This window comes from Seriola dumerili, unplaced genomic scaffold (genome assembly GCF_002260705.1).
Source record: "Seriola dumerili isolate Sdu_G_001 unplaced genomic scaffold, Sdu_1.0 BDQW01000138.1, whole genome shotgun sequence".
Taxonomy (NCBI): domain Eukaryota; kingdom Metazoa; phylum Chordata; class Actinopteri; order Carangiformes; family Carangidae; genus Seriola; species Seriola dumerili.
Genome location: NW_019174393.1, coordinates 20,631,288 through 20,656,556, shown reverse-complemented (window position 1 = coordinate 20,656,556; position 25,269 = coordinate 20,631,288). Strand labels below are relative to the sequence as shown.

Sequence of the window (25,269 nt, the reverse complement as noted above, 5' to 3'; positions counted from 1 at the left end):
CAAAAAAAGGGAACAGAGTTAACATGTACTCTAGGCTATATAAATGAATAATCTTAAGAAGCAAACTACAGCAGCATTGTTGAGCAAAATACTAATTGTTATTTTTCATCATTAACCCATGTTTGTAATAATTAACCTACATTTGCATAATTGAATTAACTCCAAGTGTGGCTCCAGGCTGCTAGCATACATAACATATATACAACAACAGATGAAGTACGAGCCAGGTGGTTGAACAGTGCACATGCCTGCCTGTATGTGACAGACTTTCAACAGATGTTTCAACAGATTGTTCTATTTTCTGCTCTTACAAGCAAGAGATGTTGCACTTAAGCGTTATGTATCAATAATAAACAGGAAATGTATTTTCTTAATTTCTTCAATATCAAGAGCAGAACCGAGAACGTCTGACCTTATTGATACTATGGTCTTTAATGATTGAGTACCTGGGCCCGTTTAACATGGTTTCTGTACCCATCCCTAGTTCACATATATCAGCTGAATTGGAGCATGGGCATTTGTGCTTGTTTGTGTATCTTTGCTTAAAAACCCCACAGGCCTGCAGTCATTATAAACTCATTCTGTGCCGCCCAACTTTGTTCAAACACAATTCATTTTAAATAGGATAGGTTTCCAAAGAAATTAAATATATGAATGTGGAAAAAATGACGATGCATGAGACATCTTAAATATTCTCATTTTAGAAAAAGAAAGATGTGGCTGATGACATCATTATGACATCACTGGGATTATTTTCTCAGATTTAACAAAGCTCCACCAGAGAGACTGAGGACATGATCCAGCTGTTTTCACACTGCCGGGGACCATCAATGTGATCATTGTGTTTAGTTTAAACAGGCTCACACTGTCTAAATGTCTAGATGACACCAGAACACAGTCAGGATCATGTCTCTGTTGGTGGATGGACTGTGTGAATGTACAGACAGCAGGCTCATCCCTGTGAAGGTGTCCCAGCTGCTGTGATCAGAGTCACCAGGCTGAAGATCAGAAGCCTTCATCAGGCCTCTGTACACCCAGAGCCCTGCCTGTTAGATATCTAGAGTGTGGTGATATAGTTTAGACCTGGATGAGATAAATCTCTAATACTGGCAGTGCTGATGACATTTACACATTTGAAATATGTAGAATGTAACGACCATGTTTCCCTCCAAAAAGATGAGCAAACATTTTCTCAAATATGTTAAAAAATAAAATTGAATATGGTGCAAAAATGTGCCAGAGACTTGTGGGTGTGTCCATACTGCTGATCTCTCTGACAGATACACACACTGACACACCTCCCAGACAGTATTATGTAACTCCAGAACATTATTATATCTGCTCTCTCTGCAGTTTCCTGCTCTCTCATCCGTCTGCTCTTCCTGTCACACTTTGTCCTCTGTGATTCTTCAAACAGCTCACTGTCTTTTCTAATGCTCATGTACTGTGGGTTATTCCTCCACCTGAAGCTGAGACAACTGAAGGACCAGTTTAATTGGACTGCAGTGTAATCTGCTGCTCACCAATCAGTGAACGGGACGTTGTCATTGTGCAGGACTTCATGTACTATGAAATGTACATGAATATGAACTATGACTAACTAATATGAGCTTGGGTGATTTCTAAAATTGAATATCTTATCTCCAAAAAGATATTTGGATGCAACATTAATAATAATATCATTAATGCAGAGTTTAATGATCCAATATAAATAAAATCCTGACACTGACCTTTTAATATATGCTTTTTACAGTCTATGACCTTTTGCCGTGTTCATGTGTAGCTTTCACCTCACCAGCCTGGTGCAGATCTGCCCACGCAAAAGACAAAAAATATTTGCAGCAGGTGGTCCATTGTAGGTCCACTGTAGGCAATAGCATAAAAAAATGACAGTGAAGCGCTGGTCAAAAGTGAAGCCATGTGTAAAATGCAAAATGAAGGTGAAGTACTGTGGAAATAGCACAAATCTTCATCACCCATATAAACAATCTGTGAAAACATCAGATCCAAAACAAACCCCAGTGGAGAAAGTATTTGAGCTGAAGTTACTATCCAATTCTCTGCATGCCTAAAAATAACTGGGTCTGTCACAAAGGTGCTGCTGATCAATTACCAACATCAAGTCTCTAAGAGTTGACTTTCATACCATACAAGCTGTCTCCCAATGGAAGGTATGAAATCAGTCAAAAGGAAAAGATTTAGTTAACTGACTTCACAACATACAAATATACTGGTGCTTTACTTTTCCATCCAAAGAGTACATAGCATTTATCTCTCTAGTGTGCTGATACCAGGACCAACCACAGCCCCTGAAAGTCTGAGCAGTCATTCTGTGAAGTGAGGTGTCTGTTCAAACAGTGGATAAGTCAGAAGAGAGGGAAACTGTTCATCTGCTGTGTAACAGGAAAACCACACACACAGTATCTGTTCATGACATCATTGCAGTAACTCTGTTCCTTCGTATCCCCAAACACACAAAATATGGTCAGTCACTCTCATTTCTCATACTTCATTCATTTCTATAGAGCATTCACCGATAACATTACACACAGACACACACTGTACAAACATGCAAAACTATTTTCCACTTACTGTGGAACAAACACACTCACACCCTATGATTCTTCTTCACAAGAACTATGAAGCTGTTATGACTGATTGCAATCATCAGAAATGAGAGATCATTAAAGATCAGTAATGAGCTGATTAGTCATTGGTCTGCATGATGTACTGACACTCAAAGTGAACCATATTTAAGATGATGGATTCATTATTGATGCTGCTTAAATTCTGCTAAAATCTAAATGGCATTGATGTTGCTGTGACAATCCTTCAGCTCAGTCCTCATAATCCATTTCACTGTGTTCAAAGGGATGACATTTAGTTTCAGTGATAAAGTATATTAATTCCCATGTGCATCCAAACCAATACTGTGTCTCCTACTAACAGAGCCTGATATATCTGAGCCATAGAGCTCCACTGTTTCCAAAAACTACTAAAAAACATCAGTGTGGATTCATCCACCACTGGAAGTAGTCCCCAACAAATGCACTATTTCCTCATGTTTGAGTAATGTTTGTTAAAAAACTACAGTGAGCAGCTGTTTTAGGAACTTACTGCAGCTTTTTAAAAAAATGAAATTATATATTTGTGTCCTAAACGTTTACGTCTTCAGCAGGAACCAATGGGTTTGGAGCTAAGAGCCACAGACAGGGTTATGCAGTCATGATGCAGTGAGAGACGGATTAACACATTGTTGGTTTTTGTGTTTTGAATGGGATTTACATAGTTGGTTCGTTTAGGTTAACACCACACAACTGTGAGTAAACCAGAGCTTGCGAATAAAAGTAACACTGAAAGACACTGTGAGTCTGACAGTCTGACTTTGAGTGTGATGAATATCTGTCTCCTTAGAAAGCCTTGTGTTTTGAGGTCATTTCCTTTATCTGGCTTGGCCTCCATTTGCACACTGTAGACGCAGTTATGTGAAGCTAAGGGCAGCTAGAAGTTTTTCATACCGCACATCCAAACAGCATTATACTACAGGGTGTGGACAAAACACTCCACCCCTAGAATGCATAGGCTGATTTAATGACACAAATGACAATGTGGTGACAAGAGAAATGCACCAAGATGTGCAAAACTACAATGGCAACTAGAATGGCACTCAGTAGAGCGCATATCTCCATCAAGGCAAGATTATTATCTGGGTTATGATGTACAAACTCAGCTCTCAACACCATAAATAGTCAGGTTTTTTTCAGGATCCAAACATTATTTCCCAAGAAATGACAAAAATGTTTCATAGAGACAATTATCTCGACATAGGTAACAATAAAAAAATACCCTCCCCACCCCAAGGCCAAACAATTCTATATCATATCTATAACCCTGGACCAAACTGTACAAACTCAGCTCTCAACACCATAAATGTGTCTGATTTTTGTTAAATCAACATCCAAACATTATTTCCTGAGAAAATTGATCAAATGTTGAAAAATCTCGCAATGTTTAGGAAAAGGATTACAAAAAAAAATGTCTAGGATCTGCCCCTTAAACCAGATCTACACCATAAATTAATGGGTTCGTCAATGGTCCATACCCCTTCCCTCCACCAAGTTTGATGCTAATTGTTTCAGTAATTTTTGTGTAATCCTGACAAACAAACAAAAAACCAACAGGCAAAAGAAAACCTTCTTGGCGGGGGTAATGATTTGACCTTTTTTCTTGTGAAAAGAACAAACGCTTCATCACAGCAGGATTGCTAGCTGTATAACAAACAAAACCAATTATGTTAAGTGAGTCCGTGTTAATCCCAAACCTCACGACCCTCTTGGCCTCTGTATTGATGCAGGCCATTGACTGTTTTAGTCACATTCATATTTATTATAATACACTCATTACCACCCTCAATCCCTCCCTGAGCTGCACAAACTTAATTTAATCGGATGTTTTTTCATTATGAGGAAACCCTATCACACCTTCATCCACTTCACTGTAGCTGTTTTGTCTATTTATATTGCTTTTTGTGAGGCGGTTAACCTTACGTACATTTACAAAACCAAGCAGTTTGTCTTGATGCTGCAGTAATAGTCTTATGAACAGCCAAGGCTACACTTATATACACACCCCACACTAAACTCCTAGAGGGCCCTGAGAACTTGACCTTTACATTAGGAGAGAGAGGAGAACAATACAATCTCTGATTTATCATGTGCCACTCCCTGCTGTGTTGCTGTGAAATCCTTTTGGTACCTCTTGAGTTGCTGAAATTAGCGAGTCTCCATTCTCTCAGGCCTAACAGGGTCATTAATGAGCCTTTTAATTACAGATGCACAGATTTCCAATTTTCTTGGTTACAATTTCCCGACACTTAGACTATAAAACAAAGATGATACAATTAAACCAGCATTTGGCCACAATAATTTGCTTTCTTCTACCTCCTTCCTCTGTACTTCTGGGGATGATTGTCAAAATAATGAGGTAATTTCCATCAATAGACAGCCACAGCTCAGCCCCACAGGAGGGGTGTCCCACCCTGACTTTCAGGGGTGGGGTATTATGTGACACACACACTGCATCCTTAGAGCCACAAATCACTTAATGCACCTCTAATTACAAGCAATAGGCCCCAGGAGGATGTTCCCAGACATACATACTGCTATGTGAATGCAAAACACACACACACACACACACACACACACACACACACACACACACACACACAAATATATATATATAAAAACAAGGAGGAGAGTGAGTGTGAGGCAACTTGTCATAAGGTACACACTGGAGGAAAAATGGCCAATTACAGCACACACACACACACACACACACACACACACACACACACACACACACACACACACACACTTGTATAGAGATAAATGCATGAAACACAGAGGAACTAATCATATGCTATCCCCAGACACTGATGCATAATTCATGTAGAGCCTGTTACCCTGCTCGACCGGGTGATCAGACGCTCTGCTCTCTCTCTCTCTGTGTGTGTGTGTGTGTGCGTGTGTGTGTGTGCGGACTCCACAGTCAGGGAGCATGACTGACTGACAGGCTTTGTTGCCACACTTCAAGGCCCTCCAGATCCACATGTCTGTGTGTGTGTGTGCGTGTATGTGTGTGTGAGTCCTCTAGAGTCAGACTGAGCAGACAAACGGAAAAGCAGACTGATAGCATGGCTGTGACCGTCATTATTCACACTCACAGGGACTGTGCTGCTCCAAGCATCTGCAGAGTACATTTAATCATCCCCTTCAGTGCTCAGTCAGTCATGTAAAAGCACAAAGAGAACAGCCTGTAGCATACAACCACAAGTCTGGAATCTTAAGAGGGAGAATCTATAAGAAGAAAGGAAATCTGTTCTCACATGTGTATCTGTATCGGTCATCAAAGCCTTTATATCAGCATCAACCTACATCCTCATTATCACAATTTATTGATTTCACTCCAAATGTTCTGAAATGTCTAAGGGGGGACTCCGTCAGACTGGGGGACTTGCATGAGACTCCCTGAGAGTGTCTCTTTGTGGTGGTTTTGTATCTCTTTGTGGTTGTTTTGTGTCACTTTGTGGTTGTTTTGTGTTGCTTTGTGGTTGTGTTGTGTCGATGTGCATCTCTTTTTAGTCATTCTGTGTTTATTTTGCTTGTTTGCATCTTGTGTCTCTCTGTAGTTGTTTTGAGCCTCTTGGTTTAGAGCCCCTGGTAGTCTTGTTCAGTAATGAATCCATGATTTAGATGAGCTGCAGAATAACAGATTGAATAAAGGAGAAAATGGACAATATCCACACACTTAACAAAAATCATAAAATGAGTAATAAAACATGTGAAACAGCACCAGGGTGCTTATTATGACATGATTCTGTTGAATGGACATTCAGCATTCATAATTTAAAGCAGGATTTCAGTGCAGGTTAAGAACAATAAGCCCACTGTTATCACTTTCAGCTGTGTCAATCCTTCTCTACAGGTCACTATTACACTCATACATCTAGCTTCACCAGTACATTCCACCACCCAGTGCTACACCAGGAGCACAGCAGCACCTGCTACAACTGGGCACTGAGCCTGATCACACACACACATACACGCACACAAACACACTGAACATTCTCGTTCTCTCTAAGTGGAGCCAGCTCCTGCTGCTCTGAACTTTACTGCCAATGCCTGGCACTGGCTGTGTGAGAGCAGCACCCCATCTGTCTCCTTGGCAACAGGACAACTCAAATGGAAGGCTGTTGTTGCCGAGGTGTAAGGGGGTGTTGGATGACCCCTTCTCTTAATCTTTATGAATTATCTTTACATGATGATGAGGCTCAAGGCTGCAGGGAGCAAGGCTAAGTCAGAATGAGACACAAGGACAGTGTGTGTGTGTGTGTGTGTGTGTGTGTGCGTACGTGTGTTGATTGTTTTCCTCCCTCCTTTATGCCACTCTGTGTTTGTGTTAGTGTGTTACAATGGTCCAGTGTCCCAGTACCCAGGCAGAGCTGTTCTAGCTGTTTAAGCTCGGCCCTGTTGGCTCTACTTTGCACTCTATTGGCCAGTTACTGGACGCTACTGTGGTGATGTCATCACACTGTCATGCTGTCAAACACTGCTCTGTTCTTTTATTCACCTTAAAAAGGTGAGGAAGCAGGAGAGAGGAGTGAGGACTCATCACTCCTCTCTCCTGCTTCCTCACCTGGGACACTGGACCATTGTAACACACTAACACTAACACAGAGTGTTGTGAGGAGAGAGGAGGAGAGAGAAGGATAGAGGAGGAGAGAGAAGGAGAGAGGATAGAGGAGAGAAGGTAGGGAGGAGAGGGAAGGAGGTGGGGGCAGGAGGTCCTGAGAGAGGCTGACTGATTTTCATCCAGGCCCATGCTCTAGTTGCTCCCCTATGTCAGCTGCAGTTTATCTGCAGCTTCCTCTCAGCTCCCTGAGCACTGACTTATGATAAAATGACATGGATGAAATCAGAACAGACACTGAATGAGGAGGGGTTTTGGAGGAGGTGTGGGGCGGCTGTGGCTCAGGAGGTAGACTGGATCGTTCACTAATTAGGTCAGTGGTTCGTTTCCTGGCTCCTCTACATTGCGTCTCGAAGTGTCCTTGGGCAAGATACTGAAATCCACATTGCCCCGGATGGCTGTTCCATCTGTAAATAAGTGTGTGTATGGGTGTGGTGTATGAACATGTGAGTGAATGGGTGAATGTGGCAAGTATTGTAAAGCGCTTTGAGTGGTCAGTAAGACTAGAAAAGCGCTATCTAAGTCATTTACCATTTTGTATTTCATATGCAGTGATACAGGACGAAAACGCATCGTCACGTCTGTGCTCTTGGGACTGTGGAGGGAAAATGCACATCTCCACAAGTCCTTTTGTCCCTGTTAAGCTGCAGTTGCCACAGTGGCACGAGTCCAGGATTCTTTGCCCATGACACAACAGTGTGAGCCAGCTGCCAGTGGATGGCTGAAGAGCTGCGCTGCAACTGAGGCAGAGAAAAGTAAAAAACAAACCCTCCTGTGATTTATCTGATTTACCCTGTAAATATATTTTTAGATAAAAACTATTTATCTTTACATCACATCTACATGAGGGTTTTCAATGTGTCAACAAAAATGAACAAACCAAGACCATCCAGCCACAGATCACAGTTAAGTAAATATGTTGGTGTACACTGAAAAAGTTTGTATGTGGTTTAGCAGCTTCTAAAGTTGTGGATAGAATGAAATAACTCCCCTTTTAAGTTTTCACTTCTATTAATATTCTATTAATGCTGTCTAAACTCAATGTTTTGATGCTATATATTAACAGGGTGTTGTAGTGAATGAGTTTATATACTCAGCCACCTGATCCTGTATGAATACAGGTGAAATAAGCTGCTTCAGAAGGTAGAGACAGTGTACAGTGACAAAGTCCTGCCAGTCAAACACATTTATCTTATTGTGAAGAATAAAAATGTCAAACAGGCAGGAAGCAGCTGTCTGAGCTGTGTATGTGTGTGTGTGTGTGTGTGTGTGTGTGTGTGTGTGTGTACATGTGTGTTTTCTCACAGCAGCTGCAGGGCTATGAGGAGGTGATGAAGGAGATGTGCCTGACAGGAGGGAGTGGGAGTTCATGTACAAGTTGATTATGAAGGCAAGTGTCAGTTGTGCTCACGTCTCACCTGGATTCACTGCATCATAATGGTTCAGAGGAAACTGGAAGTCAGACATCTTTCACCACTAATGTCGCGATACGACTAAGTTGCAGCCTCTTTTTACTCATTAATAAAAAATTTATAAAAAAGTGTTTGATCACAAATTGTTAGTAGAATAACTGCATAAATATGACAGAGGAGGATTGGCACATTCATTGCTCTGTTCCTAATTTACAGAAGGTAGAAATATTCATCAATATACAACACTGCAACTGAATTCTTCAAGGTAAACTGTGGACAGGGTTCAGTCCTCAGGCTGCTGTGCTTCCCTTGCCACACCATAAATAAAATACTTTTAAAAATTAAAAAAGCTAAATATGTCAATAAAAGTTTTCTAACAAGTGTTATAACTTCATCCAAAACCACAAATGGACAGACGTCAAGGATCATTATTATCGTTATTTCCTTTCTGTCCTAATTTTCTTGTCTTTTTATAACTTAAAGACTAAAATCAATCAATTAAACAAAATCAAAATCAAATAAATGTCCCTGTTTTCTGATCTGCTCCTGTTTAAAACTGATGATTATTGGTTCTGTCTGCTGTGAATGAAACTCAACATTTGTACATATTTACTTGTTGTCTTGATAATTCAGTAAAATGTATATTTCCACATCTGTAAATTCATTAGTGCAGCAGAGTCATTTGATACTCACTCTGTGACCAAGTGCTTCAACACTTCCTGCAGGTTTTTCACATTAAAAGCACCCTCCGTTTCCCAGGAGGTTTTAATGTAACAGATCTGCAGGACGAGTTTCATTAATAATGACATAATACTGACAGACACCAAAACAAACTGGCTTTTATTTTAGACTCTATGGTGGAAGAAGTTCTGACAGGTTGGACTTATGGTCAAAGGAAAAAAAGAAGAAATTTTATGGAAAATTCCTCTGTAATCCCTGAGACATCTTGCGAACCTGACATGGATTAAAAACGTGATCTTTGTTGGCAGGGGTGACAAACGCAGTATCATCCCAGCCCATGGATGTCCTCACTAACAAAGGAGATGAAAGGAGAGCGTAACAGGCTTCACATGGAACGATGAAGAATCCACAGAGGGGGATTATGAGCAGAGACAGACACATCAGAGACACAGAGAGCCTCGCTGTGATGCCAAGAAGCAACAAGATGGATGACAGAGAGGTGTGGGAGACGAGCAGAGTTGTTGGGTGCTGTCTTTAGCTCATCAACCCCCTTCAGTGGAATAATTTGTCTTGCTTAAATGCAACCCTTGTGCATCCCATAGCACCCAGAAGAGACTAAAGGGCTGTTGTTAATGGAGGTTACATCTTTCCATGTGAACCCAGGTGCATGTTAATTGCATTGCCCCTCAGCACACTATAAAGGGCCACCTGAGTGTGAGGCTGGCAACTAAAGGCAGACAAAAGGTCAGAGGAAGGGGAGGAACAGAAGAGAGATAAATAAAGAGGAAGGGACAGACAGAGGCATGTCTGGATGAGCATGTCTCACTGAGGACAGTTGGATAAGACACTACAGCTTTATGTCCCACACTGCAGCCTTCAAGCAGGGAGGATACAAGTATGCTTCACATAACAGACCATCAGGTGTTTGTGAATATGTGTGGACTGATGATCACAATGATTTAAACACTATTGATTGATAAATGTTATAATGTCATTTCGACTCGTTTAGTCGAGTTATTATTATTTTGCAGTATTTCTGTTTCCTGTGTCTCACTTCATCAGGTCGCACTGCGCCGACGCATGCGACATCACTTCCTCAATCCCCACTCGCGGGCGGCATTTAGAAGTTGCAGCTGCGGTTGAACGACAATTTCAGAAACATAACACGACAGAGAAAAGGACCGATGGCTGCCAGCCAGTCGGGGTTCTTCTTTGGAAGAAAAAGACGAAATGACATTTGGACACACTTTCATTACATAGAGGTGGAAAAAAAAACAGAATGTGTTGTGGAAAAAGATGGGGAGAAATGCGACCACAAAATCACAGGAAAACATGTTTGGTTGGTAAAATAAATATGTTGTAAATTCAAATCAGAGCGTCTTGTGTGTCTGGAATGGATGTTTTCTTGAGTCTATAAGGTAACAATAATATAATAAGATAACCTTGTTTGAACTGTGAAATGGGTTTGGCTAAAAGAAAATTTTGGTTTTGTCTATACTACTAGGTACTTATACTATACTGGGCTAAACAGAATTGCATTACTAGAAAGAGACTAAAATAAAATAAACTAAACTAACTAAAACTAGACTAAAATGTCATCAGTTTTCGTCGACTAAAACTAGACTAAAATAGTCATGGATGATTCTGACTAAAATAAGACTAAAATGCTCAAACTTTTAGTCGACTAAAACTTGACTAGACTAAAAAGAGTATGAACGTGACTAAAACTAATAAAAACTAAAATGACAGCTTGACACAAAGACTAGACTAAAACTAAAATTAAAACAGGCCGTCAAAAACAACACTAATTGGCAGAGAGGCAAAATGTATGTGTGAACTGAGTCAAACTTTTTAATCCCCAAGAGCTGAAACAATTAATCAATTGCCAATACCATTAAGTATTTTTATAATCAATTCATCTGTTTTCCTTGTTGCAGCCTCAACAGTGAGGACATCCTTTACTTTTCTTTGTCTTATATGATGCGAGATTGAGTATTCTTGCAGTTGTCTTTTTGGTTGAATATGTCATCTCAGGCAGTCTCTATTGTTTTAAGACAGAATAGTTACAACCCTAATAGATGAATTTAAATAACTATAGTATGATTTAGAATTTATTTGTCTGTAATGCAAATTAAATGTACACAAAACAATCTTTGTGAGGGCATTTTGTCTGGTCCTGTCAACTTCAAAGGTTAAGACTTGGTTTAAGGGTTAAGGTCAGGGTGAGGGTCAGGGTAAGGTATTTAGTTGTGATGGTTAAGGTTAGGGGAAGGTACCAGGGAATGCATTATGTCAATGAGTGTCCTTATAGGGTTGTCACCAGAACCGATACTTTGGTACCAAGTCGATGCCACGTGGCAAAAAACGGGACGGTACCCGTTTTTCATGGTACCGAAGGTACCGAAATTACTGATACCATTGATAGTCACCTTCTTAGGAAGTAAAATAAGATGGACATCCGATTGAGGGAGGCGCATCAGGTCTAACTGTGCACAAGCAGGATGTCATCAACTGTATGAGCAACTTATGTTATGGTGCAAAAGTGTCTTACCTCAAAAGTGACAGTAATCTACCAAAAACATGTGTCAAAGAACATTAACACTAATTACTTGCATCAATAGCAACGTTTGAGTGACTCGGAACACATTTAAGCACAGTTTCTCCAGCACATGCTCTGCCTCTGCCAAAGGGGGGTTGAGGAACGTCCACTGCTAGGCTGGAGGTGTAGCTACAATAACAAATAGAAGATGGCGACACGTTCAGGCACACAACTTGTTCCAACTCCAGCACCTTGGCTCATCAAAAGAAAAAAAAAGAAAAGAGTTGCATATGGAAATATTTTGCTTCCAAGGCGGATGATGAGGAGTTGATTATATACCCACAAAAGCCTGTTTGTAAACGGTGCCTTCGCACTTTCCAAACCACAGTTGAAATGCTGTGCAATAAAAGTTTTACTGCTTATATTTTAGCAAAGTATTGTTTACGTTAAATACTTGAAGGCTACATGCCACTGTTCTTTTTTGCAGTGTTAAAAGTTGTTTCATTTTATTATCATATCTATTATATGTCCATATTTTTATGTCTCAGAGTATTAAAATGCGTTGCAATAAAAAGTTCACCGACTGTATATTTTACCACAGTATTGTTTACTTTAATTCTTGAAGGCTACATGCCACTGTTCTTTTTTGCTATGTCAATAGTTGCTTCATTCTATTATATTTATTATTATATCCATTTTTTTGTCTCAGGGCACTATAGCTGAAAAGTTGTGCAATAAAAAGCTGATTGTTTATACTTTATCACAGTACTGTTTATTTTGAATTCTTGAAGGCTACATGCCACTTTTCTTTGTTTTTTGTTTTTTTTATTCGGATCCTTCGATAAAGGAGTGAAAGAGAAAGTACATCGAATTTATGGGTTTTTTTTTTTTGGGGGGGGGGGGGGTTATAGTGATATCGAAATAGGTATCGAGAATCGTGGAAATTCACTGGTATTTGTATCAACTACTAAATTTCTGGTATCGTGACATCCCTAGTCCTCACAACTACAGCTCTAGAGGAGCTTTGTCTAGTTTTAGAAAATAACCCTAATAATGTCAGAGTGATGTCATCTGGGTAAACTCAGCTTGGGCATGTAGATGACAAACCATAACACAAAGTCTGCATTATAAATTCAGTAAGAAACAACTAGCAAGCAAGGATGGTTTGACAAAAAGATGCTATTTGGTGCATTATGAGACACATAGGATTCAGATTACTAATCACTTTCTTCCTCCATCCCTCACATCAAAGTTCCTACTCTTCCCATCAGTTTGTCCTCCTCCAGGTCTCTGTCCTGTCACTGGGATAAACAATCCAAGCCACTGGTTCAGAAATAGCTGCATGTCACTCTAATCTGCCAGTTACATAACCTGATGAGGAGTGAGTGTGACCCGGGCTCAGAGTTTACTAACTGGTAAGATAAACACATTCTGGTCAAATATTATACCTTTATTCAAATACATGTGAAACTTTAAAAACTGTATACTACTTTTGTGTTTGTGTTCAATTCAATTAATCACTCATTGTTTGATATTAATACCATTTTAACAATATAAGTGATAAAATAAGTCTTCACTGATGCTGCACTTCACCTATTTTTTCAGGTTGCTAGTGGTACAGCCAGTAAAGACACTGCTGGGCAGCCAGCCCTCTGTGTTGAATGGGTTTCTGTTACCTGAGTGGAGTCCTGCAGGCAAGCTGCTAGTAAATCTGTATAGTCTTGTTATTTGGACTACAAACTTCACAGCTTCATTTAACATGGTGAAATGATTACATTCCTTGAGGTTCACACAAACATACTCCGCCCTATCACATGGACAAGAGGTCAGTGGATGAGTTGGAACTCAATCAGTGGGAGAACAAAGTCCAATTAACACACACACACACACACACACACACACACACACGCACACACGTGCACACACACACACACAGAGAGAAAGAGAGCGAGAGAGAGCTGCATTAAGTGATAGGTTTAAAGTCCAGATACATAAACATGGTTGACTGTGTTCGTATGTCGCATTTCAGATGTTTAATGCTCAGGCTGAGTTTATAAAGTGTAATCCAGAGTCCAGCCTGTCTCACTCTGAGGTGACCGAATCTCAGGGGCCGGCTGGGACCCTGCACCACGCCACCTCTAATCTGTCATATTGAGCCTTAGTTACCACTGTGTGTCCTGTCACAGTTATGTAAGGAGGTTTATGGCCTGTCTGACATAATACTGAACTGCTGAGAGATGGTGACTGTGTCCCAGCAGTCACAGGTGGTGTATTATTATCATTATCATGTTGTTTCATGTGTGGACAGACTCTGACCATTTCTCCCAGGTCACTGCTCAGAGACCTTGATACAGTCCAGATCAAATCTCTCTCTCTCTCTCTCTCTCTCTCTCTCGTTCTCCTCTCTCTCTCATTCATATTGTGTCAGCCTGTCGGCCTGTGGTTAACATTAGCAGCAGCTGATGACCTGCCACTCTGCAGCTGGCTGAGGAGGAGAGAACAGTTAAAATAAAGATCAGATTTTGATCGGCTTTATGTTTTGACAATAAATCAGATTAAAATCTGGTGTTGTATTTACTGCTGTACTGACTACTGTGACCTCTGACCTCTTTCTCTATTGCTGCTGACATACAGAGGAAAGTGATAAAATGTGTTTTTAATGTGCCAGTTGTTCTGTTTCATGTATTAATTATAATGAATTAATCCTCCATTTACTGCATCATTCTCGTAAAGTGTGACACTGGCTGGATGTGATGGTGTGAGTCCAGATGGGTTTTGATGGGTCTGCAGGGTTTTCGTGCCGCCGCTGCTTCCCGACAAAATTCTAGTAAGTCTACTTGTTTTCTTCGTTCTCTGTGGATTTGACGTTTGTAATTGCAATTGCGTCTGTGCGCCACTACGGCAATGTAGTGACGCTGTATCGTAATCCGTGTATCAGGCAGAGCCATCCAAAATTGCCAAAAAAAAAAAGAATATGAACGTGCTGGATTTTGTGCTTGCAGAAGGACGCGGTGACCTGATTTTGCTGCTATTCAAACAAGTGAATATTATCTCTTTTACACCCAAGCACACCCAGCTTCTTGAAAAGTTTCCCTAAATTAACGTTACATCCCATCGTGTATGTTTTTTTTGCCTTCTGTAGTTTGTCCCGCTTTCTAAGGAAACACATGAACCTTAATATTGTGATGCAATTCAAATGTTGACCTCTCCTGATAACAGAGTAGAGAATAGAGAAACAGTGAATAAAAACTGGCTTCAATGGAAACATCAGTGACATTTACACATAACCCTCAAGAACATGATGTGACATTCTGAGACAGCACCACAGGCTTCAGGACTGATTTAAAACTACACTGCTATACGGGTATTTGCAAATGAAGAATTGTACATGAACAACCTCTTCAAAACAACTTTGCTTTTCTAGCACATTTACACGTGCATGTACATCTGCAGAGATGTCTAATAGACCCTCGAGGCCACACAGAGCATTGCAGGTTCAGATCCTCTTTTGACATTAAGAAAAGAAAGCTCTTTAACGCTGGGACAATAGATGTGTTAAATGAAGAGCGGCTAAAAATACCTCTCGTACAAACTAGTTCATCTCCAGCAAACACTGAATTCAGAGGTTTTCATCTTGCACAGCAAAGAAGAAGCAGGAGTTGTTCTGAAAACAGAAGAGTTATACAAACAGACTACAGAACAGTGGAGTTTCCATGGTCATGTCCAACTGAAATAAAACTATAAACTGTGACCCTCCAAGAAACCAAAACAACAACCCCCAGGCTCCCTCTGGTTCCTTTGTCTCCTTCCTCTCCCATTGAGACAGAACATATGGAGCTTGGGGTCAGAGGTCAGCCTGAGGGAGGGGTTGTGAAACGTCTGCCCACACTTCCCAACATCATCCACTCACTTTGGTTTTGGACACAGGGAGACATTTGCAAAGGGATGCAACCAGTCAGCAACAGCTGGCAGCATCGTCTGATGTCTCCGGGGTCTCCATCATCGCTCCTCCCTCCTCCCTGCTGTACTTTGACTAGAAGCACATGGCCTATCAGATGATGTTCAGGGCTCTGTCAGGTCTGTCACTATTGTTAGTCTCACCCTCCTCCCACACAGTTGGGTGAGTTTCCGCCCCAAAACCACAGACTATCTGGAAACTGCTTGTTGCCTGTAACTTCATTACTGCTCTCTGCAGCAGCCACTTCTGTTCAATACTGGTGTTGCCCTCAGCTGATGGAGCACACCACAAAATTATTTCAACGCCAATTACAATCAAATGAGGAGGGACTTAAAGTGTTTTTGCCCATCAGCATCAGAAAGACAGTGGAATGTGTAGAGGACCATGTCCCTCCTTAAGGTTAGAGTCAGACCACTGCATTAAGTGTTAGGTCAAGGTTGGTGTTTAACATCTAAAGACCTTCAGCTGTGATGGTTCAGGTTAGAGTGAGGGGCTATGGAATAATAGGATGCATTATCTCAATGATGGGTCCCCACAAGAGTAAGATGTGTGTGTGTGGAGAGCGGTCAGGCCTGGCTGTGTGTAACATTACAGCGCTGTGTTCAGTGTAGCCTGGAGGAACTGTCCAAATGGATTACTCTAACAGGCTTAACAGCAGCCTGGCTGGAGTAACAGAGGCAACGGGCAGGGGACAAAACACAGAGAGATGGAGGAAATCACTGTAGGGGAGGAGAGGAGGAAGGAACTGATGAGCCATGAAAGACAGAGTGAGGGAGAGAGGGAGGCTGCAAACAGGATCTCGAAAAACAACAGAAACCCAGATGTTACAAAGACAGAGGTGGTAACTCTGTCAGTATCATCACACACTGAGATAAACAGGCGAGGGTGAATGCATCATCTGAAACAACAACAGAATCCCCTGAGAGACAGAGGTGATGACTCTGTGGCTACATTCTCATCAGTACGTTTTCATTTTAAAACTAAATTGATCTCTGTCCAGGCTGACACACCTGAAAACACACACATACATGACCATTCACATACACTGAGCATGTATGAGTCGGTGTAAACAGAAAGCAGATTGTCTTCTTTGCTGTTAATTAGTTACACAAAATACTCTGAACAAGGAACAGCAAAGACAGTTGTAGCGTTAAAATACAGAATGTAACCGAACAACAGCTGCTAGCAAAGACAACAAGGTCAGTAACACTGTTATTCATTATCATGTATTTAACACTGGTATCAGGCTGATGAGAGCCAATCACGGAGCGATCAGGGGTGTCTACATCATCAAAGGTCTCTATTTCTGTCCGTCCATACTACAGCACAACTCCAGAGTTTTCAAAATAAAACACAACCCCAGAGTTTTCAAGCTAAAACAGGTCCAGCAGAGTTTCTGAAAGTCAGTGCTCTAGTCGTGCGGATGGGAGGAACGTAGCAAAACAGACGAGTTTTAAAACAAAACGTAGTAGTGTGGACATAGCCTGTCAGTATCATCACAGAGTGAATGCGTCATCTGAAACAACAACATAAACCCAGATGTTACAAAGACAGAGGTGGTAATAAACAGGAGACAGGGTCCAGGGGTTTGCTCTGTGTTTTACTAGGCTATTAGCATTGTACATGTCATGTGGGACTTCTGCCCATTACCCAGGCAAACCATTATTAAGCTAAGTCAACAGGAGCATGTGTCAGTGTTGTTGCCCCAGTCATCAATAGCAGACATCAGTGGGCAGTGTAAGCATGATGCCTTTGTGCTGACTGACTCCCAGGTCGGTCTGTGTGTGGACAGATGGTCCAGAGGGGAGCTTTAGCTGCTCAAATCCCTTTGTGTCATGCTGCAGCCCGAGGACACTCCCACACACCTCTGAGCTCCACTCATATCTAAAACCACAGTGGGCAACTTCCCCACTCCCACCGGCGGCAAGGGAGCTTTCACAACAAACTGACTTTTATTTGCCAGATAAATAGAGTTAGACTGGCCCACTGGAGCAGGAGGTTCTCCCAGAGGAGGATCAAATGTCCCCCCACTGTTTGAAATAAACTAGGTGGCCCACGCCATGCAGCTGTGTTTTGGGGTTATAAGGCAATGCACAATAATAACCAATATAACACAATTAACAGCCAAAAAACAAGAGCAAAATAACAGAAGGAAAAAAACTACATCCACGCTTATATATTTAAAATGAAAACAATCTCCGTCCAGACAAGCGTTTTAGCTCCTACCAGAGATAATCTAACACACCTAAAAATGTGATCACATGACCATTCACGTATAAAAAGGAAGCAGTTGGTTAGTTGCTGAAAATATGATGAATGAAGAACAGTAAAGGTGAAATGTCAGACCAGAGATTTCTTCGCTTGGACTTTGATTGCACAAAGCAAAGACTCTAGTAATTCATTATCCATGTTTCATTCACCACTGGTAGCCGAGGCTGATGCCGTTTATTTTCTACTGGAAAAGGGTCACGTGATAGAAGCGTGACCAATCAGGGAAGGATATTTTGTGACTGATAAGACCCAACCAGAGAGTGAATGTGGGTGTCTGCATCACCATTTCCAAAATTCTCAGGCTAAGGTTGAAAAGCCTTTTTGCTTGTGAAGGTTCAAACTGAATGAAATGAGCTGAAGTATCTGAGCAGCAGCCAGGATAAGAGATGAGGAGAGAAGCTTCAGTGCTTCCTATCTTATCTCCTTAGCATAGGAGACACTCGAGAGAAAATGCAGTCTAACAATGCTCCTGCGGCAGCAACATATAAGAGAGACTGAGCAGCTGTTGTTCTTAGAACATCATCATCATCACCATCATCAACAGTCTCCATCCTGTGTCTCTGTGTGTGTGAAGGTATGTGCTGTACCTCATCTCTTACTGGAGACTTCACTGCGACTGTCCTGAAGTTAAAGCAGAGTTTTGGTTCATGTAAAAAATCTCATGTGTAATTCAGTAGTTCCGTATTATACTTCCATAAAGCTGTGTGAATTTACCAATTACAAAACATGTGGTCAAAATGGGGGGAGCAAAGGTTTCCTGAGATGTAATCCCTTGTATTGTACAGTTTCCAAAAACACTGGAACCTTACAATTCTAACAGGAGAAGAGGATGAAAAACTGGTACACATCTCCTTCTGGAGCAACACTGACCTCATATCTCCATCTATCACTGATATGCCAAACAGCTCCCTCCCCTGCTCTCACCTTTCCACTCAACAATGCTGCTGATCCAGAATACATGTGGTGTTAGAATGCAGGGGATATTTTAGGCTCTGCCTGAGAGCTGGGGGGTATTTATATCACCGAGGCTCACAGGCATCATATGGGGTGAGTGACTGGAATGACAAAGCGGCTATTTATGGAGGGAATTAACCCAGCTAATTAGCATTCCAGTCTAAAGCTAAGAGCTCAGACTCTAGACAGTGCGCACTTTATAAGGAACCCCATACTAATACTGGGTAGGGTCTCTCCTTACTCTTAAAACAGCCGCAGTTCTTGATGGTGTAAATTCTACAAGATGTTGGAAACATTGCGAGCACCGTGCCAACAGGGAACTGCGGTATGTTTCAGGGGTTAGTCGAAAGGGTTGTGAATGCCAACTTAAAATTTTGTAAGGAGGGATGGCAGCTCTAAAAGGTTTGGAACCACTCTTCTAGAGAGCAGATACACAAAGACACAGAGAGAGGAGACTGTAACCCCTAAAGGAGCCCAAGGCAGGTCTACAGGAAGTCTGGTCCTCCAAGCAGAACAATGGGCTGAGGGAAGTGAGGCCACACTGCCACACGAATTGCTAAAATAAGCAAAGGCATAGAACACTGCTTAATATGGGTCACTGCAGTACCTACCCACCTCAGGGTACCAAAGATGTGGGGGTCTTGAGATGCTGCACATGCTTGAACCAGAGAATGTGAAAAAGGAACTTAAACTATCAGTAATAATAAATAATAATAATAATAAAAATGATTCACGATAATCAAGATAGTTGCCAAATTCATTTTCTGTCAATTGACTAATCAATGAATTAATTGTTGCAGCTGTAATATCCTGTTAACCTCTCTGCTCTTGTTAACAGCCAGACTCCAGGAACCTCTTCATCAGGAACCTCAGGCATTCAAACATCTTCCCAGGACATTCACAGACTTCTGGGACCTTGATATTACGAAGGTATATAGTCTTAAATGTATTAATCTTGGGATTAATCTCCTACTTTCAAAACCAATAGCAGCAAAGATACTAACTATGGGTTCAGCAAACAATCAAAAAATACTGAGAAGGACACGTCAACACCCCCAGCAACTATTGTGATGAGTGATTTACTGTTTTCAGTCATTTTCTGAGAGAAAATGAAAAACAATTCCCTGGTCTCTGTTTCTTCAGTATGAGGATGTGGTGGGTTCTTAAATATCACTGGACAAAACAAGAGATTTGAAGACGTCACCTTGGCCTCAAGGAGAAACTGTGATTGTTTTTGGGACATTACAGACAAAAAGATTCATCAAGGAAATAACTGGCAGATTAGTGGATAATGAAAAACACACACACACCAGCAGTTTAGCAAGTTGGAGTGATGGAAGCCTATCAGCCTGAAACCAACACATGCAAACACATACACACACACCTTCTAAACTGAGTCTCACACACGATAACCAACACTCAGAAACACTAACGACATATGGAGAACATGTCATTAAAAGAAATCAGCTTCACGTTTTCAGCAGCTCTGTTGAATCAAACATGTCACAGCTTTCAACACTTTATTGTGTATTTATATATGGACTTTATTGTTGTGAACTTTGGCCCAGAGCCTCAGTTACACAGACAGGAGCCACCAACACCACTGTGATGTAATACCTCAGCAACACAGCATGTAAACCCCTCCCTGACAAAAAGCAACTCCACTCTTCATTCATATGAAGAGGCTGTTACAGTGGAGAACACTGTAACTGAGACAATGAGTCCATGTATCTGGTGACAGAATAAACTGTGCTGCAACACCACAGCTGTACTGGCAGGAGTCTCAGCTGACTGTCGACAGAAGACCAACACAACAACATCACCAACAACAACAGTCCCTCTATCAGATAAACAAGTCCTAAAGGTCTGATCAGCGGTGTAGCAAAAAACTGCTGTCTTTGTGGAGACAGTGTCGCCATCTTTACCCACACTCCTGGCAGCCTTAAATGCAACACACAAAAACTGGTGAATGAGAAGCAAACGGAAATTTTACTTTGACAAAATCTGATTTAAAGGGTTTACTTTGCTGTCAAAGTTAATTATAATGGCTCAAACAAGTAGAACATGGCTCTAGAGGAGACTGTAGCTGCTCTTGCTGAGAAACTACCGGAGGCCCTCGCTCCATTCACTGTAGAAACTGACTCCGTTGGAATTTGTACTAGTAAATTAAACACAGCTCTGGCTAGCCTCTTGGACTCAGCTGCTCCTCTCACCACTAAAACCAGACAGTTAAAGAGGTCTACATTGTGGTTTACTAAGGAAACACGAGCCCTAAAGCAGGCCTACAGGAGATTGAAGCACAAATGGCAAAAATCAAAATCTGAAGCACTCTACTTTCAGTGTCACAAGTCAGTGTTAAAATACAAGTGTGCTCTCTCCACTGCTAGAGCAGCCTACTTCTCTCAGTTAATCAGTAACAATAAACACAATCATAGATTTCTTTTTGACACTGTAGCGAAACTCACTCAGCAGCAGCCATCTCTTCGCTGCTCGCCCTTTACAGCCCATGAATTTTTCAATAATAAAACAGATGAGATTAGACATAAAATCATCTCTTCTTCTCCAGCGTCTACAGAACCAGCAGAGCATTACATTGCATATAATGTAATGCTGATACACTGATACAGTGCATACATACACTGTTAACTTCTCCTTTAACAAATTTTGAGACTGTCTCTCAAAGCACTATCTAAGTTTGTGTTGCATTCTAAACCCACCACCTGTCTACTGGACCCTCTACCAGCTAAGCTCTCCAAAGACCTCTGGCCAATCTTGGGACCTTCAGTGCTGAACATTATTAATTTATCACTCACTTCTGGCACAGTTCCCAGTAGCTTTAAGACTGCTGTGGTTAAACCTTTACTTAAAAAAACACACCTTGATCCAGGATCCTTAAATAATTATCGACCAGAAAGAGCTGTGTCTCAGGAGCTTTTGTCTCATTTGTCTAATAACAATCTGTCTGAACCGTTCCAGTCTGCCTTCAGGGCCTGTCACTCCACTGAGACAGCGCTTACTAAAGTAGTAAATGATCTTCTGATCTTCATGGATTCGGACTCCACCTCTGTGCTCCTCTTACTGGATCTCAGTGCAGCTTTTGATACTATAGATCATTGTTTTCTCTTAGACTAACTTGAAAGCAAATTCGGTGTTTCTGGCCTGACCCTCGCCTGGTTAAAGTCCTACTTATCTGACAGAAACACAGTGCGTCTCCTTTAATAACACTATATCGACATACTCTGCTGTGAAACATGGAGTACCCCAGGGCTCTGTTCTTCGCCCTCTGCTTTCCTCTCTCTATATTTCACCTCTTGGTCAAATTATGCGCAGTCATGGAATTAATTTCCATTGTTATGGTGATAATACCCAGTAGTATGTATTTATAAAGGCTGATGATTCCTCTCAGATTATGAATTTAGAGGTCTGCTTGTCTGCTGTGAAAAGCTGGATGTCTCGTAACTTTCTGCTCCTAAATTCATACAAAACCGAGATGCTGGTCGTTGGCCCGACCCGACATAGACACCAGTTTGATCAATTAACATTGACTCTTGATAACTGTGTTATTTCTCATAGTCTGACAGTCAAAAATCTGGGTGTCACCTTTGATTCTTCCCTCTCCTTTGATCAGCACATTAAAGATATCACCAAGACTGCCTTTTTTCATCTACATAACACAGCTAGGATTCGGTCTTTTCTGTCTAAGACTGACACTGAAATCTTAATTCATGCTTTTGTTTCATCAAGACTTGATTATTGTAACGTGTTGTTTGCCTGGCCTGCCACGTACTCGTATTAAAAGCCTTCAAATGGTTCAGAATGCCGCAGCTAGAATTGTTACTAAATCCAGAAAATTTGACCATATTACACTGATTTTAACCTCCCTTCATTGGCTTCCTGTTCATCAGATCAGACTTTAAGGTGCTTTTGATGGCATATAAGGTTCTAAATGGACTTGCTCCTTCATACCTGTCTGATCTGCTTAAACCTCATCCTCCAGCTCATGCTCACCATTCCCAGAATTTAGGGCTCCTGTCTGTTCCCAGAGTTAAAAATACGTCTGCTGGCTGCAGAGCCTTTTATTATTGTGCCCCTCTGCTCTGGAACAATCTCCCTGCTGATATCAGACTGTCTGACTCCATTCAGACTTTCAAATCTAAACTAAAAGAATAGGAAGCTAACTGAAAGTTAAGGCATAAAAATATGTTTTAATTTTCATGCCTTAACTTTCAGTTAGCTTCCTATTCTTTTACAAACTCAGGCCTTGCACCTGTTGCCATCCTACCACCGGCGGGTGGGCCTCAGTCTCAATAAATTAAAAAACTCAGTATAGTATAGTCCAGGTTGTTCTCCCGAAGAGATTAATGTAAACTTTCTAAATATCACTGCATCATTCTAACCGTTTGCTTTTTCCCTCAAGCACATGAAGCGCCCAGGCTGTGTGCCTCTCTCTCTCTCCCCTCTCCTTCCTGTTACTCTCCGCAGGTCCCCCACCCGCCTCCAGAGCTGTAGAGTCTGGACCTGCAACTGTAAACCAACTACTGCCCCCATGATCCTGTTTAACACCTGCTGCTAAACCTGCTAAAATTTACTATAATTAACTTTGATTATTATTAATGTTATTAGCTGTCATTACTATTTTTATCAGTAGGAGCACTATAGTTGCCACTACATTAGTATCGCTGTTATTGCCGCTACTGTCACTATAATTAATATTGCTATCACTGTACGTTCTTGTTCTTTTCCTCTGTGCTCTCTCCTGCTCTCTCTCTCTCCAACCCAACCAGTCGAGGCGGATGGCCGCCCACCCTGAGTCCGGTTCTGCTCGAGATTTCTGCCTCTTAAAAGGAAGTTTTTCCTTGCCTAGTGCTTGCTCTTGGTGGGAATTGTTGGGTCTCTGTAAATAGTTTTATAAAGAGAAGGTCTGGACCTGCTCTATTTGGGAAGTGCCTTGAGATAACTTATGTTGTGAATTGGCGCTATACAAATAAAAATTGACTTGACTTGACTGTATGTTGTTCATGTAACAAATTGGGGTTTGTTTGGGAATAAAAACTACAGTATATGAACAGTAATTTCACTTTGACTGCTTCAGAGCAGGGCAGCAGTGCACAGGAAGCTTAAACCAGATTCTGATGATTTTCACTCATTCACACAGGAAGCCAATCACCCTTAAATGATAGCAGCTCAGCGAGAGAGGCTAGGAAGACCCTGTCAACAAGTCTGACACCTTCATGCTGCTGTAGCCCTTTGCTCTGGTGTTGTATAGTACAACTGGCTCTGAAGGAGACCTTGGTCCATTCATTAGAATCTGGGAGTTTATTTGTAATGAGTTTAGATTCAAGGATTTACTGTCTTTCACCGTGCGCTGTTTATCTTGCTGTGATTTGTGGTTTACATCAGAATGTATGTACCACTCAATATAATCTGGATGTTTGAGCTACATGATGTTGGAGGGATATTTTTGGTCAACAACATTCCTGAGATGAGTTCCGCTGGAGGACTGTGGGGTAGCAATAAGACACCAGAGAGGAAAAAGGTCCTACCTGCTAACTCGTCCGGTTCCAGTCCAGTTTCTGTGTCTATCCCACAAATAACAAAATAGTGGGCGAAGCGGCAGGGCGCCGCGCCGGACACCGCGGAGCTGCCACTCATCCCGGCTTCGTGTGCAGCGCTGTCCGCTCCTACTTGTTCAAGCAACACATCTCCAGGGAAAAACTGGGAAACTGGATTGAATTCTCGACTCAGAGAAACGGCGTCGATTCTCGGCGGGAAAAAGAAAATGCTTCGTGGTAAATCAAAGTTGTTTTTCAAAGCTGTTCCGGTGAGACTTGGCTTTTCGCGGACCGGAGCTTCCCGACACACGACTGACTAAGCTGTAGGAAAGACAGCGCTGAATCCCCGCCTCTGTGCAGCTCAGAGAAGCCGCCTGGATGGGCGGGATATTCAAATCCAGGGTCCTCTATTCAGTCTAATCAGTGTGCTGACACCGAGGAGCAGATGCCTTTTGTGTTTGTAATAATACAGTATAACAAATGTTAATTTTCCTCCCTAAGTGGCCGACTGAACGAGACACGTGTTTGGAAACGTAATTAAAGCGGTTGCAGCCACAGTGAACACGTCTACAAAGGTGCAAATTATTAAGGCCGATGTTGTCTCGACTTCTGTTTACCCTGTGTTACCCAGAAACCTAACTCCACAACACTATG

General features: G+C 41.5%; 1 protein-coding gene across 2 annotated transcripts in view; it reads right to left on the bottom strand.

The window, feature by feature from the left end:
* LOC111224753 (DENN domain-containing protein 5B-like) overlaps positions 1-25,269 on the bottom strand; it is a 68,344-nt gene extending 43,075 nt beyond the window's left edge. For both annotated transcript variants that reach the window (XM_022749375.1, XM_022749376.1), the window contains exon 1: positions 24,607-25,269. In XM_022749375.1, the coding sequence (XP_022605096.1) occupies positions 24,607-24,715 (109 nt within the window). In that variant the 5' untranslated portion in view covers positions 24,716-25,269. The remainder of the gene's footprint in view (positions 1-24,606) is intronic.